Below are 16,074 nucleotides of genomic sequence, written 5' to 3'. Positions count from 1 at the left end.
CTGTGCCCTATGGCCACCTTCCCATTGACCAGGATCTGGCTGCTGCACACTGTATTGCAAGGCAGCATAGACCAGGTACTACAACGGAAAACCCCTTGGGAAGGGGAGGAAATATAGCTATCCTTGAGCATGTGGTGCCCAGTGGTCACTTTTCTGCTGACTGGAGCCTGGCTGCTGCTCACTACGCTGCAAACTGATCGACATTTGTGGCCAAAAGCAGAGTTGTTGAAAGCACAGATAAATGTCCTGGAGGACAATGTGCAGCAACTGGCCACTCCTGCTTCTCACACCAAGGAAGATGGTCAACCCAATGGTGAGCTGGGGAAACCGTGCATCTCCAGGCATGACCTGTTGTACACAAGAAACTGAGACAGTAAAGCAGCAGAAACAGGGAGAGCCCCTGGCAGCCGCAACTGTGAGATCTAGGGGTGGATGGTGTAATGTGCTCTAGAGAAAATGTAGTAAACACATGTTGCATTTGTCTGAAAGCAAAAGGCTCGGAGAGTGCCACTTAAACTCGATGGCTAGCCAGGTGCCGTAAAACCTGAGAAAAGAGTGCCACATGCAGATGGGCAGATGACCCGAGGATGGGTGCCCCTGCAGAATTTCAAGTATGTTTTCACCTGGTGAAAAGGTGGAAGAGTTAGTCTCTGTTACTATGTGCCTGTCTCTGAGGCAGCGGGGTTGCAGAATGGCCACAGATGTGCCCAGTGGCAGGGCAGCCACTCCTTGATGGATTGGGCAAATGCTTCAAAAAACTGCCTGAGACTGAGTGAATAGCTGGTGTAAGCCGAGCTGATTAAAGTAATTCAAAAGCCAGAATGTAAAAGCAGAGCATAAAGATTTGGAGAATTTGCAGCCTGGCCATGTGGTAAAGAAGTGGAGAGCAGGAGAAAAACGCAAGGGTGAAGCAGATAAACTGTTTGCTACTGTTGGGAAAATAGAATAGTTTGGTCAGGGCCCTTGCCTCGGGTCCAGTTGGGTGTGGTTCAGCATCCTTTGTAAGCAAATGGTGTGTGAGGGGGCGGGTATGTATGTGTGGGTGTGGAGTTAGTAGGCATGCACGCCAATGTATCTTTTTAGTTTTGCTGCTATTCTTGTGTTCTGCGGGGGGAGGGAGGGAGAGAGAGAGACAGATAGACAGAGGAAGAGAGAGAGAGAGAGGAGAGAGAGAGTTTTGGTGAAGCAGGCAGGCAGGCATTGGTCTTGGGCATCCGCCCCGCACAGCCATGCTTTCTAACCTATGGCTCCAAGGACCTTTTGGCCAGTTACCTAGCTCATAGATCTGTGTGTAAAAGGTCTGGTGACCCAGCCTGGCATATGAAGGGTTTGTGACCCAGTCTGTGCATGGGCTTGAGGGGTCTGTGAGCTCCAGACCCAGTCCTAGCTCAACAGGTACAGAAAAAGAAAATTCTAAATAAAGGGAATAGCATGAGTGAAGGAACAGAATTAGAACTGAGAAAGAAACACTGAGCTGAATAATGATGAAACAGGTGGAGGAATATCCTTTCTTGGAATTATTTAGGAAAAATGTAAAATGAACTGTGAGCCTTCACTCATTCATTTAGTAAATATTCATTTAGTATATTCTTATTGAGCATCTACTATATACTGTTTTAGTGCTTGGTTTATTCAGAAGTGAATAAACAAATCCCTACCCTCACACAGCTTATATTCTTGTGTGAGTAGGAAGAGAAGACAAAAACAATAAACAAAATAAATAAGAAAAATGCATAAAACTATTATACAATGATAAGTGCTAAGAGAAAAACAAAGCATGGAAAGAAGGCTGGGAGTACCAGTGGGCATAATTTTAAATAGGATAGTCAGGGGAGGTCTTACTGGAAAAAAGTGAGGAAAAAGCCATAGGGATATCTACGGAAGAGTCTTACACGCATTTGGAACACCTTGTGCAATGCCTTGAAGTTGTAGTACAGTAGCATGCCTGGCATTTTCAAGGAACATTAAGAACAGTGTGGCTTGAGCTGAGTAACAAAAAAGGAAGAGGTATAAGAAATGAGGTCAGAGAGGTAATGGGTTAAGAAATACAAACTGTATAGAGGACTTCAGTTTTTATTCGGATTGGGAAGAAAAATCTCTGGAGTGACATGATGACAGTTTTAACAGTATCACTTGGGCTGTCATGCTGAGAATGGACTGAGTTAGGTGACTGCTCAGATTCAGGTCAGAGACCAGATTGGTCCAAGGATTGAAAGGCAGTTGAATTCTATATATATCTGGAAGGTAGAAATAGCAGATTCGACTATCTACCAGGGAGCGAAAGAAGATTCAAAGAAGACTTCAAAGTTTTGGGCCTAGATAACTGGAAGGATGACAGCACTATCATTCACTTATGATAGGGAAGACTTCAAGAAGAACATGTTTTGAGGGAAGAGCAAGAGGTCAGAGTTGAACTTGTTAAGCTTGAGGTGCCGATGCAATTAGAGATGTCAAGTGGGCAGTAACACATGAGTCGGAAAAACTGGGGAGAGGTTCAAGCTGAAAGTAATCTTTTGGAAGACATCAGCATAGAGACAGAATTTAAACCCATAGGACTGGATAAGATCACCAAAGAAACAGAGACAAATGAGACTTATAAGAACTGAGCCTTTGGGTTCTCCAAAGTGAAATGGAGTCAGAAAGGGGGATGTACAGAGATATAAATAAATTTGTGGGAAATGAGGGATGCCCTAGGAGTCCAGGACTTTCTGTGGTGCTTGACATAAATATAATGAGATTAGAGTTGATGGTCTTAAGGCCAAAAGTGGCAGCAAGGTTGTGAGTTCTGGAAGGCAGAAAAGCCAGGAATTTGGATAGAAGCCCACTGTCCCAGAGTCATTGTTTGCTCCTGTCAATGGGAATGTAAACATGGAGAGAAGACAGTCTTATCCTCAGCATGCAGAATTCAGCAGTGACCTCTTGTTGCAGTCACTGGAGGTATAGTGGCACAGCCTCCTTCTTGGGGATCCTTTTATTTGAATTTAAACCTATGGTTAAATACTGTCTCTTACATACAAACTAAGAATAGCTATACCAATAATCAATGGAATATCACATCCCTCCTCTGTACTATTCTCCAGAGAACCTTTAACTAACTCTCTTCATTCCTTTGAAAAGAGGACTGTCAGTTCCTCTTTCCCTAAAAGAGAGGAAATGTATTCCTTGAAGGCCAGAAAATCAAACATTCCTCAGATTTTAGTGCCATCTGTTCTTGCTAATGCTACAACAAACTTATGAAATTATGCTTTTGTAATTTCACACTTCTCAGAAGAATATGTGTAGTTTTGAATTAAAATAAACCAAAACTCCTATTTTAGAATCTTAGAGTGGGAAAGAATCTCAAGAGGCCATTTAGCCTACCTTTTAGCCTAAATTATACAAGATGGAGAACTGTACAAATAAAGGATTCCATAGATTCTTGCACTGTATCACAACCAACACAAACTTCTCTATTCCTGTCTTTTTTAGTTTTGAACAACGGGATAACAACGTTTTGTTCTTTTTTGCACGAGACTTTGACAGGTTAACTCTTCGGCTATATTCCTACAGGGACCTGATAAAAGATTAAATATATACTACGATACTAGGAAAAAATGGTGTATTTTAAAAAATAATTGAGAAAATGCACATATTTTAAGTGCATAATTTGATGGATTTTGACATGTGTATACACCCATAAAAACAGCACTTGGAATCACCCCCAAAAGTTTCCTTGAGCCCCTCTGTAATCTACTGTCCCCCCACTCTCCTTCCCCAAACTCAAGGTCACAAAGATTTTTATCTTATGTCTTCTTTCATAAATTTTAGTTTTAACTTCATTGATTTAAATCAAAGAACCATTTCAGGCTAATTTTGGTAAATAGTGTGAGATTCTTTTTTAAATGATTGGCTATACAATTATAACTACCATTTTTGGTCAAAAGATTATACTTTTCCTAATGAACTGCCTTGGCACCTTTATGGAAAATCAATTGACCATATATTAGGGTCTATTTTCTGGTTCTCTGTTCTGTTCCATCAGTCTATTCATACATATTTATACCAAAACACTACTGTCTTGACCACTCTACTTTTAAATTAAGACAACATCAGGTAGTGGAAGTCCTTGAATTATGTTCTTTTTCAAAGTTGTTTTGGCTATTCTAGATTCTTTGCATCTCCATATAAAATTTAAAAACAGTGTCTCAATTTCGAATTAAAAAACCCACCAGTATCTTAATTGGGATTATGTCAAAACCATTGATCAACGTGGGGAGAACTGACATCGTAACAATATTAAGTCTACCAATCCATAAACATAGTATCTCTTCATTTATTCGGGTCTTCTTTAATTTCTCTTAGCAATGTTTTGTAGTATTCAGTGTGTAAGTACTCCTGATCATTTATCAAATTTATTTAGGAAATTTCATATTTACCTATATATTTACCATTTCTGTTGCTTTTCATTCCTTTGTGAAGATCTAGATTTCTGACATTTGGTATTCTCCCTGAAACACTTCCTTTAACATTCCTGTGGAGTAGATCTGTTCAGAATTAATTCTCTTAGCTATTGTGTATCTGAAAAAGCACTTTGCCTTCATTTTTGAAACATATTTTCACTGGGTATAAAATATATAGATTGACAGGTTACTTTTTTCAGTACTTTGAAGACTTTGCTGCACTGTCTTGAGGCTTGCATTGCTTTCATGAGAAGTTTGCTGTCATTCTGGTATTTGTTCCTCAGTACATAATGTGAATTTTTTTCCTTCTAGCTGCTTTTAAGATTCTTCTCTTTATATCTGGTCTTAAGCAATTTGATTATGATGGTTATAACATTTAATATAGTTCTTGTCATGTTTCTTGCTATCGGGGTTCAGTGAGCTTCTTGGATCTAAAGGTTCACAGTTCTCATTAAATTGGGGAATTTTTCATCCACTGTTTCTTCAAATATTTTTTCTGTCCACCACTTCTCCTCTCCCTTGGGTACTTCAATTACAGAAGTAGGCTGCCTTAAGTTTCCCACAACTCAATGCATGTGCTGTTCATTTAATTTTCAGTCTTTTCTCTTGGTGTTTCATTTTAGATATTTCTGTTGCTATATTTTCAAGTTCACTAACTTTTTCTTCACAATTGTCTAATTTGTCTTTGATCTCATCCAGTGTATATTCTTCATCCAATTGTCATTCTTGAAGTTTGATTTGTGTCTTTTTTATATCTTCCACGTCTTTTCTTAACACGCTCATAAGCTTTCTTTAAAGCTTGTTAGGTAGGATCAGAGCAGTCTGAATCTATAGATAACTTGGATTACTAGGGTTACAAGAACCTCATTCACTCTGGCTCTATGAGAATTGTTATACCCACTCCTTTTATGTGCTTTCTTCACATTCACATACTGATTAGTAAGTAATTAACTGAAACCCTTGGAGATCTCCTGAGTTCCTTTATTGCTAGTAATCTGCATTGCAAATTCTAGCCATCATGGCCTCCCCATATTTTTAACTGCCTCTTCAACTCCAGGGAGACCTCTAGGCTCAGTCTGGATTCCCCTTATCTGTCCTATGTCCTGGAAATTGTAGGTAGTAAGGCAGGGTAATCATAGGACTTACTTCTTTGTCCCATTGTCATTTGTTTTTATTTTTTATGTATTTTGTCTTTATGTTTAGTTATTTAAGGTGGATTGGTGTGTTCATGTGCTGGCAAGGCTATAAAAATGTACCACAAACTGGGTAGTTTAAACAACAGAAATGTATTCTCACAATTCTGCAGGCTAGAAGTCCAAAATCAAAATTGGCCGAGATGTTTCCATCTGAGGGATGTGAGGGAAGTATTTGTTCCAGGCCTCTCTCCTTGGCCATCTTCTCCCTGTGTCTCTCCATATCATCTTCCCTATATGTGTGTCCATGTCCATATTTCCCCTTCTTTATTTTATTTTTTTTTTCATGTCCGGCAACGGATCGCAATCCTCAGTGTTGCGCCCGTACCGGACCGGGACCGGCAACGGGATCGCAACCCTCGGTGTTGCTCCCACACCTCGCTCAGCCAGTGAGCGGGAACCGGTCTGCATGTGGGATCCGAACCCTCGGCGGGAGCGCCGCCGCACTCCCAAGCGGCGCACTGCAGCAGCGCGCCACTGGGTTGGCCCCCATATTTCCCCTTCTTAAAAGAACACCAGTCATACTGGATTAGAACCCACCATAATAATCTCATTTAAACTTTATTACCTCGAGAAAAACCCTATCCCCAAATAAGGTCACGTTATGCAGTACTGGAGAGTTAGAACTTCAATATATAAACTTTGGAAGGACACAATCCAACCCATAACAATCCATTCCTGTTATTGCAGCATGATTGGAAGTAAAAGTTAATACACTGTATTTGAACAAGGAAAACCATAAACACCTGGTAACAGCCATAACATTGACCTCCTTGAACACTCTTATAATTGAGCATGTCCCTTCCAGACACTCTGGAATCTATACCTACGAAATTGTTAAGAGAAACTGGCTGCTGTCAGCAATGAGGCTTCTGAGCCAGGACAGCTCCTATACCTGCATGATGTGAACTTTGTCTTCCTGCATTTGAGCAAATACCTGGGAGTGAGGGAAGGTCAAAAAAGATACTCCCAATTAACTATGTCAACTGCTGCAATGGACTGTTGCAAGGAGTGTCCTAGTAGACAAACACCTAACACTGTACTGCTAGCAAGCTATGGTTCATATTTTATATCCTCATGGGAACCCTGGGGCCAAGTACAATCTACAACCAAATAACCCTGTAAGTCTGAATGTGTACTAGAACCTATGCAGATTCACAGTAGATGCTGTACCCATCATTTATAGTCTTCTCTTCATATTAAATACCTACTGTTAACTTCATTAATTTCTTTCTAAAATGATTTCCAGAGTCCTCACCATTCTGGCTGCCCTCCTATCAATTTATCCAGATACCAAGTACTTTCTAAAGGAATTTAGTTATATTGGGAATTTAGATACATCCTACAAGCTCAAGAAAATAAGAAGTTTGTAACATGAGTTCAATAAAAGTTAACCAAATGAATAATTAATCTGAATGATAATAATGACAGCAACAATAGTATACCATTTATGAACAACTATGGTATACCAGGTGCCACACTAGTTATTTGACACACCTGATTGAAATGTTGCAACAACCTTATAAGATGGGCATGCTCATTTTCCAGAAGAGAGGTTAAGAAGAGAGGTTCATTCACTAAGGTGATATAGCTAGTAATTAAAAGTCAACCCAAGGTCTATTTGATTCCAAAGTCTGATTTTTTTTTCACTATGCCTCATCATTTTTCTGATATATATATTAAAAAATAGTCATATATTAGGAAATGCCACATAGGTAATTCTAATTTTACTGTTTCATAAGACTTCAATATGTAAGTAGACATACTGGCTACGCCAGTGATCTGACTACATACTAAACTTAACAGACCACACTAAAGATCCTTTTTTAGGATGGAGCTTAAATAATTCTAATAGGCCCAATAGACTCTCCAAAAGAAGGTGTTATAATTACTTTAAATAATCAGCCCTAAAACCAGATTATCATTGTTAAACTGACGTCTACAGCATAGTAGTTAAGAGTAGAGACACTGGAATCAGACTGCCTGATTTGATTCCAGCTCTGCCATTTGCTAGCTATATGACCATGGGCAAGTTACTTAATTTCTCTGTGCCTTAATTTCCCCATCTATAAAAAGGTACTTACCATACTCATTTCATAGTATTAGTAGAAAGATACATATATGCTTAGAATAGTGCCTGGTACATAATAAATAATATATACTTATTTATTATTAATTCAATATGTTAGTTATTACAATAATGATAATAATCTCATGAAAGCATGAGTAGTGCTAACTAAACCAACAGGAATCTTTAGTTGCCTTAACAAAGGAGATTAGAAATTTTATATAAATGCCTATTTTATTTATTAAAATTTCTATGCTGTCACAAGTACTATCTTCTTCTAGCTTTCTGGGCGTAAAGCCTTCTTCAATCATATTCCCCGCCACCATCACACACACATTTTCCATATAACTGCCAAACTCAGTTTTCTAAAACTCCACTTTCATTAAGTCACTTTCTTTGCTTAAGAACCTGTAAAAGCTCTTTACAAATGACCATATTAAAGTCTAAATTCCTTTGCCTGGTTATTGAAGTCCTTTGAAGCCAGCAATCTCTTTGCACAACATGGTCTCCCACTAACCTACTGGTCAGCTTTAGCCTCTTCTTCACCAGGCAGTTTATTGTCTCTCATTTCCCTACAAAACATGCTCATTCCTGGTGCTTCCCTGCCTTTGTTTAGGCTGGTATCTAGCCCCCTTTTCACTTGAGTTATTTTCCACCCTTCTCCTTCTAGTGCCTAAACATCACTCACTATCCATTTCAAATCTTATGTGCATTTAGTTATTCGGTGAACATTTACAAACTTCTCCTACATGCAACATGCTGCTCTGGCTGTTAGGGATTCGGGATCAATAAAAAATTAAGGAATATTCCCAACTGTTCTACTCATGAGAGCTCTACTTTCTCTGAACCTTTAGTCAACTTGCAATACATTTCAGCACTTTTTTTCATATTGTTTTACTTATATTTTATTTATTTTTGGTTCTGTTTCATGTCTTCATTCAACAGATATCTTTTGCACATCTACTCTGTACTTGGGTATCTGCTAATTATACCAGTGGTAAATAAGACATAGTCCCTCATGAAACTAAATAGTCTAGTAGAGACAGGGCTGGATGGTTAGCTCAGTCAGTTAGGGAATGGTGCTGATAACACCAAGGTCCAGGGTTCAATCCCTGTACTGGCCAGCTGCTAAAAAGCAAACCAAACCAAAACCAATAGCCTAGTAGGGAAAAAAGACACTGAACAAGGAATTAAGAAGGTACTGAGTATTACAAATAGTATGTGTAGTATTCCAGAGATGCATATAACAGGGAGGATTATCCCAGTTAGGAGTTAAATGAAAGTCTCCAAAAATGTCATTGAAGGGCTGGCTACTCGGTTCAGTAGGTTAGAACGCAGCCCTGGAACACTAAGATCAAGGGTTCAGATCCCCACACCAGCCAGCTGCCAAGAAAAAAAAAAATGTCATTTAAGCTGACACCTGAAAAATGAGTGGGGATTAGGCAGGTGAAGAATAGGGGGAGTATGCATCAATAAAGGAACAGCTCGTGCAAAAGCCATGAAGTGAAAGAGAGCATACTATAGGCAATAAAAAGAAACACGATAGGTATAAATGAAAAATGAGATGCAAAGTGGATTATCGGGATGATTAAATGAAATAATATATAAGAAAATTACTTTTTCAACTCTAAAGTGAAACTATTAGACACAACACAATTCAACTGTCCAAGACAGTGAGAGATAAAGTTATGTTGAGTTGAAATAAAAATTGAATTAGAAGGAAAGTCAGTCTGCTAAATTAGGTAAGAAAAATAAGTGATAATCAGTAAACTTTACTGAAAATGAAATCTAATAAATGACAAGAGCTATTCTTTTTTAACAAAGATTTCTTTTTTTTTTTTTTCTTTCCCTTTTTGTCTTTTTTCGTGTCCGGCAACGGATCGCAACCCTCAGTGTCGCGCCCGTACCGGACCGGGACCGGCAACGGGATCACAATCCTCGGTGCTGCGCCCGCACCTCGTTCAGACAGTGAGCGGGAACTGGTCTGTAGGTGGGATCCGAACCCTCGGTGGGAGCGCCGCCGCGCTCCCAAGCGGCGCACTGTAGCAGTGCGCCACCGGGCTGGCCCTGAACAAAGATTTCTGAATCTGCATACCATAAACTGAGGCAGCAGAGTTCAGATAAAAACAGATAATACAAATGGCAGCTATCGTCACAAATGTGCTCAGTCAGTACGGAAACCACGGGGGTCTCAGGCCTTTTACAGATACACTTTATAAACAGACACAATTCCTAAACACACAGCATCATCTTACAAACACCAAGGATAGCAATGTACATATTATTATTATTTTTTTTTTGTCTTTTTGTCTTTTTCCGTGTCCGGCAACGGATCGCAACCCTCAGTGTTGCCCCCGCACCGGACCGGGGACCGGCAACGGGATCGCAACCCTTGGTGCTGCTCCCGCGCCTCGCTCAGCCAGTGAGCGGGAACCGGTCTGTATGTGGGATCCGAACCCTCGGGCGGGAGCGCCGCCGCGCTTCCCAAGCGGCGCACTATCCAGTGCGCCACCGGGCCGGCCCCGCAATGTACATATTATACACCTGGGGATAACACCTGATCATTTTACTACTAAACAGCAGCTGTTCTTACTCATCTTTGTATTTCATATCACAAGAAAAAATTTAATACGTGTTTGTGAAATAGATAATAAAACTTCAAATTTGAGAAATAAAACAAGTTTTCAAAGCATAGACTCTTTTAATACTCTTTTTTTTTTTTTTTTTGTCTTTTTCCGTGTCCGGCAACGGATCGCAACCTTCAGTGTCGCCCCCGCACCGGACCGGGGACCAGCCACGGGACCGCAACCCTCGGTGTTGCTCCCGCGCCTCGCTCAGCCAGTGAGCGGGAACCGGTCTGTATGTGGGATCCGAACCCTCGGGCGGGAGCGCCGCCGCGCTTCTCAAGCGGCGCACTTATCCAGTGCGCCACCGGGCCGGCCCCTTTTAACACTCTTTAGGGCACAAATTATATACAAATAGTTCACGTTAAAGATTTGACTCTACCTAGTACAGTCTATTACTCTTTGATATTCCAAGGTAGGACTATCTAACAGCTAAAGACTGCCAGTTATATCCCCCCACCAAATTAAGCACACATTCTAGCTACTCTTTTTTAATGTCCTAAAAAATATCACATGGAAAGTCATGGGTGAAGGCTTTCTTCACCTAGGTCATTTTCATAATAATGCTGAGCCCTGAGCTCATGAGCCCAATGACATTTGTGTGAGTCCAATAAGGCATCTAAGTACACACCAAGTATAAAATGTTTATTGAATGTATAAATGATTAAGTGAAAAAATGGCTGAATGAAGATGGAAAAAAAGAAAGGAAGAAGGGAAATAAATGCAGGGAGAAAATTATTTCATACTAAGAAACGTAAGAAATAGTGAAAGAAGTAATGGGGAGTTGCCACTATGTCCAGTAAAACAAAAAATTTTAACCATTGTTAGATCAAACTAAGTTTTAAAATAAAATTTCTCTTTAAAACCCCAATGGTTACCATTAGACATTTTAGAACTTATCTTAAGAAATTTTGTAATTCAAGAAAGACTTCTCATGCGAATAGGCAAAGATGATTGTTTATATAATTATATTAACATGTTTATAGATAAACAATTTCATTTAGCTTAATTCAAAATGCAATCATTTGCTTTCAAAACCTTGTTTAAAGCCATTTTGTGACTTACACTGAGCTGTGCTAAACATTAAGGACAATCAAAAATAATATATATTTATAATAAGAGGGAAATATGAAAAAAAATCCCACAACTAATATTATAGATATAAGGCTACTTTTATACTTAAATCAAAATCACTGATTATCATAGCACTGAAATGTCAAATAACACAACTAATGATTAAATAAGTCACAAATTTAGCATCTTGCCTTTCTGTAATGAAAGTCCCCCAAATTGGACTATGTAATACAACATTATGAATTGATTGTCCATTAATTAAAAATAAGATTTATATATAATCATGTATTTTTCACCTTTGTTCATGTTTTCAACTATGAAAGATATGCCTTCATGGTACTTCTTACCTCATTGTATCTGTTGCTGGGAATTTTGATGCTGGTTTTCCGAACTTCCATATCGACCACCAAACCTTGAACTACTGGCAAGGTGTATTGGTAATTTCTGAAGTCCTGGGCAAAAGCAGATTGTAGTAGAATAAAGAACTTATCAATGGTAGAATTTGATTTATAGTAATAAAGTTAACACAAATGGAAAGAATGTCAATATTGAAAGATCATATTTATTTAAATAATAAGGAAATACATAATGAAAGCCCCACTATGCATATTCTAGCACTCCGGTTACACTGTAAACTCTTATAAGGAAGTAAACCAAACAGTTTCATATACCACTTATACAAAACATTAAACAAACATTTGAATGTTTACCGTGCTTTGCCACCACTTAACATTTTCTATCTTTATTTGTTAACTGTCTCCTCCCTCTAAGGTAAGCTCCAAGAGGGTAGGGACTCTCACTTGTTTTGTTCTCGCTATATCCCTAATGCCTGGACCATCTTATGCACTCAGTGAATATTTGTAGGAAAACACACCTCCCCCTGCCCTCAAACACAGAGCATATCCCATGTGGCTGAAGCAGAATCAATGAGTGCTAGGAGTTGAAGTCAAATTGACAGCATACAGCTAGACATCATAGATTCTCGTAGGTCACCACAAGGACTTTTGATTTTACCCTGGAAGGCTTTTGACCTGTTTCAACAGATCTAACTTCTCTGAAAAGAACAGTTGGTAAGGAAGCAAGGACAAAAGAAAAGAGATCAATTAAACACAATAAAAACAATCCAGGTAAGAGGTAGTGATAACTTAGACCAGGATGTTGACAGTTCAAAAGGTGGTGAGAAGTCGTCAAATTCTAGATATATTTTGAAGAGAAAACAAGCAATATTTGCCACTGGATTGAATGTGAAATGTGAATAAAAGACAACAGTTAAAGATGACTCTACATTTTATGGCTAGGGCTACTGGAATTGCCATTAACTAAGATGTAGAATATGATGGGAAGGGGAGGGTGTTTCTATTTAACTTAGCTGCATTACTTGCAACAGAGCTCAAGAACACAAAAATATCCATCACCCAGCAAGGTAAAATCACAATGTCTGGCATCCAATAAAAAAATTCTAAGCATGCAAAGAATCTGGAAAATACAACTCAAAGTAAAAAAAAAAAAGTCAACCCATGGAAACTGAGACAGAAGTGATTCAAAATGTTAGAATTACCAAACAAGGACATTATAATAGTTAGTATAATTATATTCTAGATGTTCAAAAAAGTAGAGGCATAAAAGATTTAAGATGTAAAACTTCTAGAGATGAAAATTACAGTGTCTGAGACTTTTTTTTATATAGATGGAATTAATGGCAGCTTAAACATTGCAAAATAAAAGATTAGTGAACTTGAAGGCATAGCAATAAAAAAAATCCTAAATGAAACACAGAAAGAAAAAAGACTGAAAAAGAAATAAAAAGAACATTAGTGAGCTGTGAAACAATTTCAAGCAGACTAATATATATGTAAGTCAGGCCCCTGAAGGAGAGAAGGGAGTGAACAGAAAAGATGTTTGATGAAAATTATAAACCCACAAATCCAAGAAGCTTACTGAACTGCAAGCACAAGAAATATGAAGAAAACTACATCACAGTACATTATAATCAAGTTGCTCCAAACCAATGATAAAAAGAAAAAATTTTTAAGCATCCAGAGAAGAAAAAAATGTTATACAGAGAGAAACAAAGACAAGAGGGAAAATGGATTTCTCGTCTGAAACAATGCAAACCAGAAGACAATGGAGCAACATCTTTAAAATAATCAGAGAACAAAACTGCCAACCCTAGAATTCTACATCCAGCAAATAAATATATGTTTCAAATATAAAGATATTGTTAAAAATACAAAAGCTGAAAGAATTCACCACCAGCAAACTTATACTACAAGAAATGTTAGAGGCGATCATTCAGGCAGAAAGAAAATGACACCAAATGCAATACAGAGTTACACAAAGGAATGAACAGCTGGAAATGGCAACTACATGGGTAAATCTACAAGAGTTTTTCTTATTGTTCAAGTCTCTTTAAAAGATAACTGGAACTACAACTTTCAGCATGATAGAGTAAGGAAACCACCAAATCCACTCCCCAGAAAAAGAACTAAAAAGCTGGGTAAATGGTTTAAAAAACAACCACTTCAGTACTCTGGAATTAGACCAAACAAAGACAACACATTGAGAAATGTTTTTTCATGAAAACTACTGAACTTCAAGTAAGAACAGTTAAGTTGAATCTATGGCCCTCTTGCCTGGGGTTTCCCCTATCCCCATTAGGTAGTTAGGTAGTTCAACCAGGGCAAGGTAGTTTGTAAAAACAATAAGCTTTGCTACTTGAATGAGTTTACTTGATCTAAAGTACTATCAAAGTGGTAATCTCAGTAGATAATAAAAACAGAAAGCCAGGAGCCCTGTTAGTAGGCTCTGTTAGCCAGTTTGGGGCAAATAATGTAAATGCAGACTAGTCATAGGTCTAACAGGAAGTTCTGGGAGGTGAGACAGCCATAGGGAGCTTCATAGACTCCAAATATCCAAGACTGACCTTAGTCTGTGCACACATGCAACAGAGGCAACAGAGACAACAGAGACCTTACTGGACCCAAACTAATCAATGCCCTTGGTCAAAAGAGTCAGAGCCTGGGCATGCGCAGAGGAGATATGAGAGAGCCCACAGACAGGAAAGGAATAAAGTTTGAATCCCAGTCCATATATAGATCCAGTGGAGAGTGAAAGCCTTACTGGCTTGAGGTATTTAGGCACCACCTCTGACCAATCTTTGGCTGGATAATAGGCTATATGGACATAGGGGATACCCATAAGGTGCCAGCCTTAAAATAAAAACAAGACAGAATACTAGGTGCTGTATTTATACATTACCTCTAATCCTCACAATAATCCTGCAAGGTCGCTTAGATAGTAAGTGTATAATCAGGGGCTGGAATCCTGTACTATTTCACTCCAAAGTTCCATATGTTTTCAAGAGTATATATATGTTCTGTTCTTTTCCTCCAGCACAAATCTTCACCTGCTAGAAGCAGCAGGGGCATAGCTATCAACAAAATAATAAAATTCTTCTCTTCCTTCTCCCATACAAACCCCAGTAAGGAAAAGACAATAAAAATTCCCAACTTACTGCAAGAAGATTCATGATGGTATGCCCCGTCTCTCCAAACAATGGCTTCCGAAATCTGACACTGAACAGTGGGCATGGATAAACTATGGAAATGAGAAATTATCAGACTAAGTTTGGCAGCTTAAAATTCTGGTAAAAAAAGACATCGTGGCTAATACAATTTTCAAAATATAATTGTAATGGGTCATTAGAACATATTAAATTTAAGGGTCAAAAATATTTATTGGGACTGGCCAGTTAGCTCAGTTTGTCAGAGCACGGCCTTGAAACACCAAGGTCAAGGATTCAGTTCCCGGCATTGGCCAGCCACTGCACCCCACTCCCAAAATTATCACAGTAGAAGACAAACGCCGAGCCAGAGTAAGTCTTTGATGACCAGAACAAGCCTCTTGATGTAGCTGTTTCAAAAATGATCCACAATGTCTTAGGAAGCAATCTTCTTCAAAGTGGATTGATACGATCCAGGAAACAAATATCTCTCGATTTCTCTGTCCTCAAAAAGTTTACAAGTTCACTCTTCTATACCTCCTAACCAAAACCCTCCTTAGGACAGCCAAATATCAAGTGATTCTATTGGCTGGCTCACTCCTTGAACTTTATGGTTTGAAACGCCTGTTCAAGACAGGAAGATGTACATGTTGTTTCTTCTGCATATAATCCATCCCTGTCCCTGCTTCATTTAGCTGATTCATATGCCTCCTTCAGAGTCCAGTTCAGAGGCACTTTGGTCCAAGAAGTGTTTCTCATCTAACTCCTCCATTCTTAGTCAAGTTAGAGTCTACCTAGGAGCTCCCCAAAACTTAACTTTGAGCATGGATTTTAATACAATATACTACTTATAATCATGATTTTTATGTGTCTTCTTTACAAAGATTCCGAGAGATGATAGCCACGTCTTAGCCACTTCTCCAGAATTCATGATACATGGTAGGCCCTTATTAAACGCTGACTGAATGAATGAATAAATGAGTGGAATGAATAAATGAGCGGAAGAATGAAGCTGACTTTCTAAAAACATATAATATACTGATTTATGGTTTATAAAATAATATTTCATTTATCCTCTCATTTGATCCTTAATGGCCCAAAGTAATACAAAAGGCAAGCATATTATCTCCAGTTTACAAAAGAAACGCAATCAGAGAACTTGAGTGACTTGCCC

The 16,074-nt window shown here is 38.7% G+C and overlaps 1 protein-coding gene across 3 annotated transcripts in view; it reads right to left on the bottom strand.

Annotated features, from left to right (window-relative positions):
• ZFYVE9 (zinc finger, FYVE domain containing 9) overlaps nucleotides 1-16,074 on the bottom strand; it is a 121,065-nt gene that overhangs the window by 44,971 nt on the left and 60,020 nt on the right. For all 3 annotated transcript variants that reach the window (XM_008577792.1, XM_008577860.1, XM_008577922.1), the window contains 2 exons: nucleotides 14,913-14,995; nucleotides 11,746-11,850 (listed from right to left, as the gene is read on the bottom strand). In XM_008577792.1, the coding sequence (XP_008576014.1) occupies nucleotides 11,746-11,850; nucleotides 14,913-14,995 (188 nt within the window). The remainder of the gene's footprint in view (nucleotides 1-11,745; nucleotides 11,851-14,912; nucleotides 14,996-16,074) is intronic.

Source organism: Galeopterus variegatus, unplaced genomic scaffold, assembly GCF_000696425.1.
Source record: "Galeopterus variegatus unplaced genomic scaffold, G_variegatus-3.0.2 Scaffold6, whole genome shotgun sequence".
NCBI lineage: Eukaryota > Metazoa > Chordata > Mammalia > Dermoptera > Cynocephalidae > Galeopterus > Galeopterus variegatus.
Note: the sequence above shows the minus strand (reverse complement) of the source record. Positions and strands in the feature narration are given on the sequence as shown.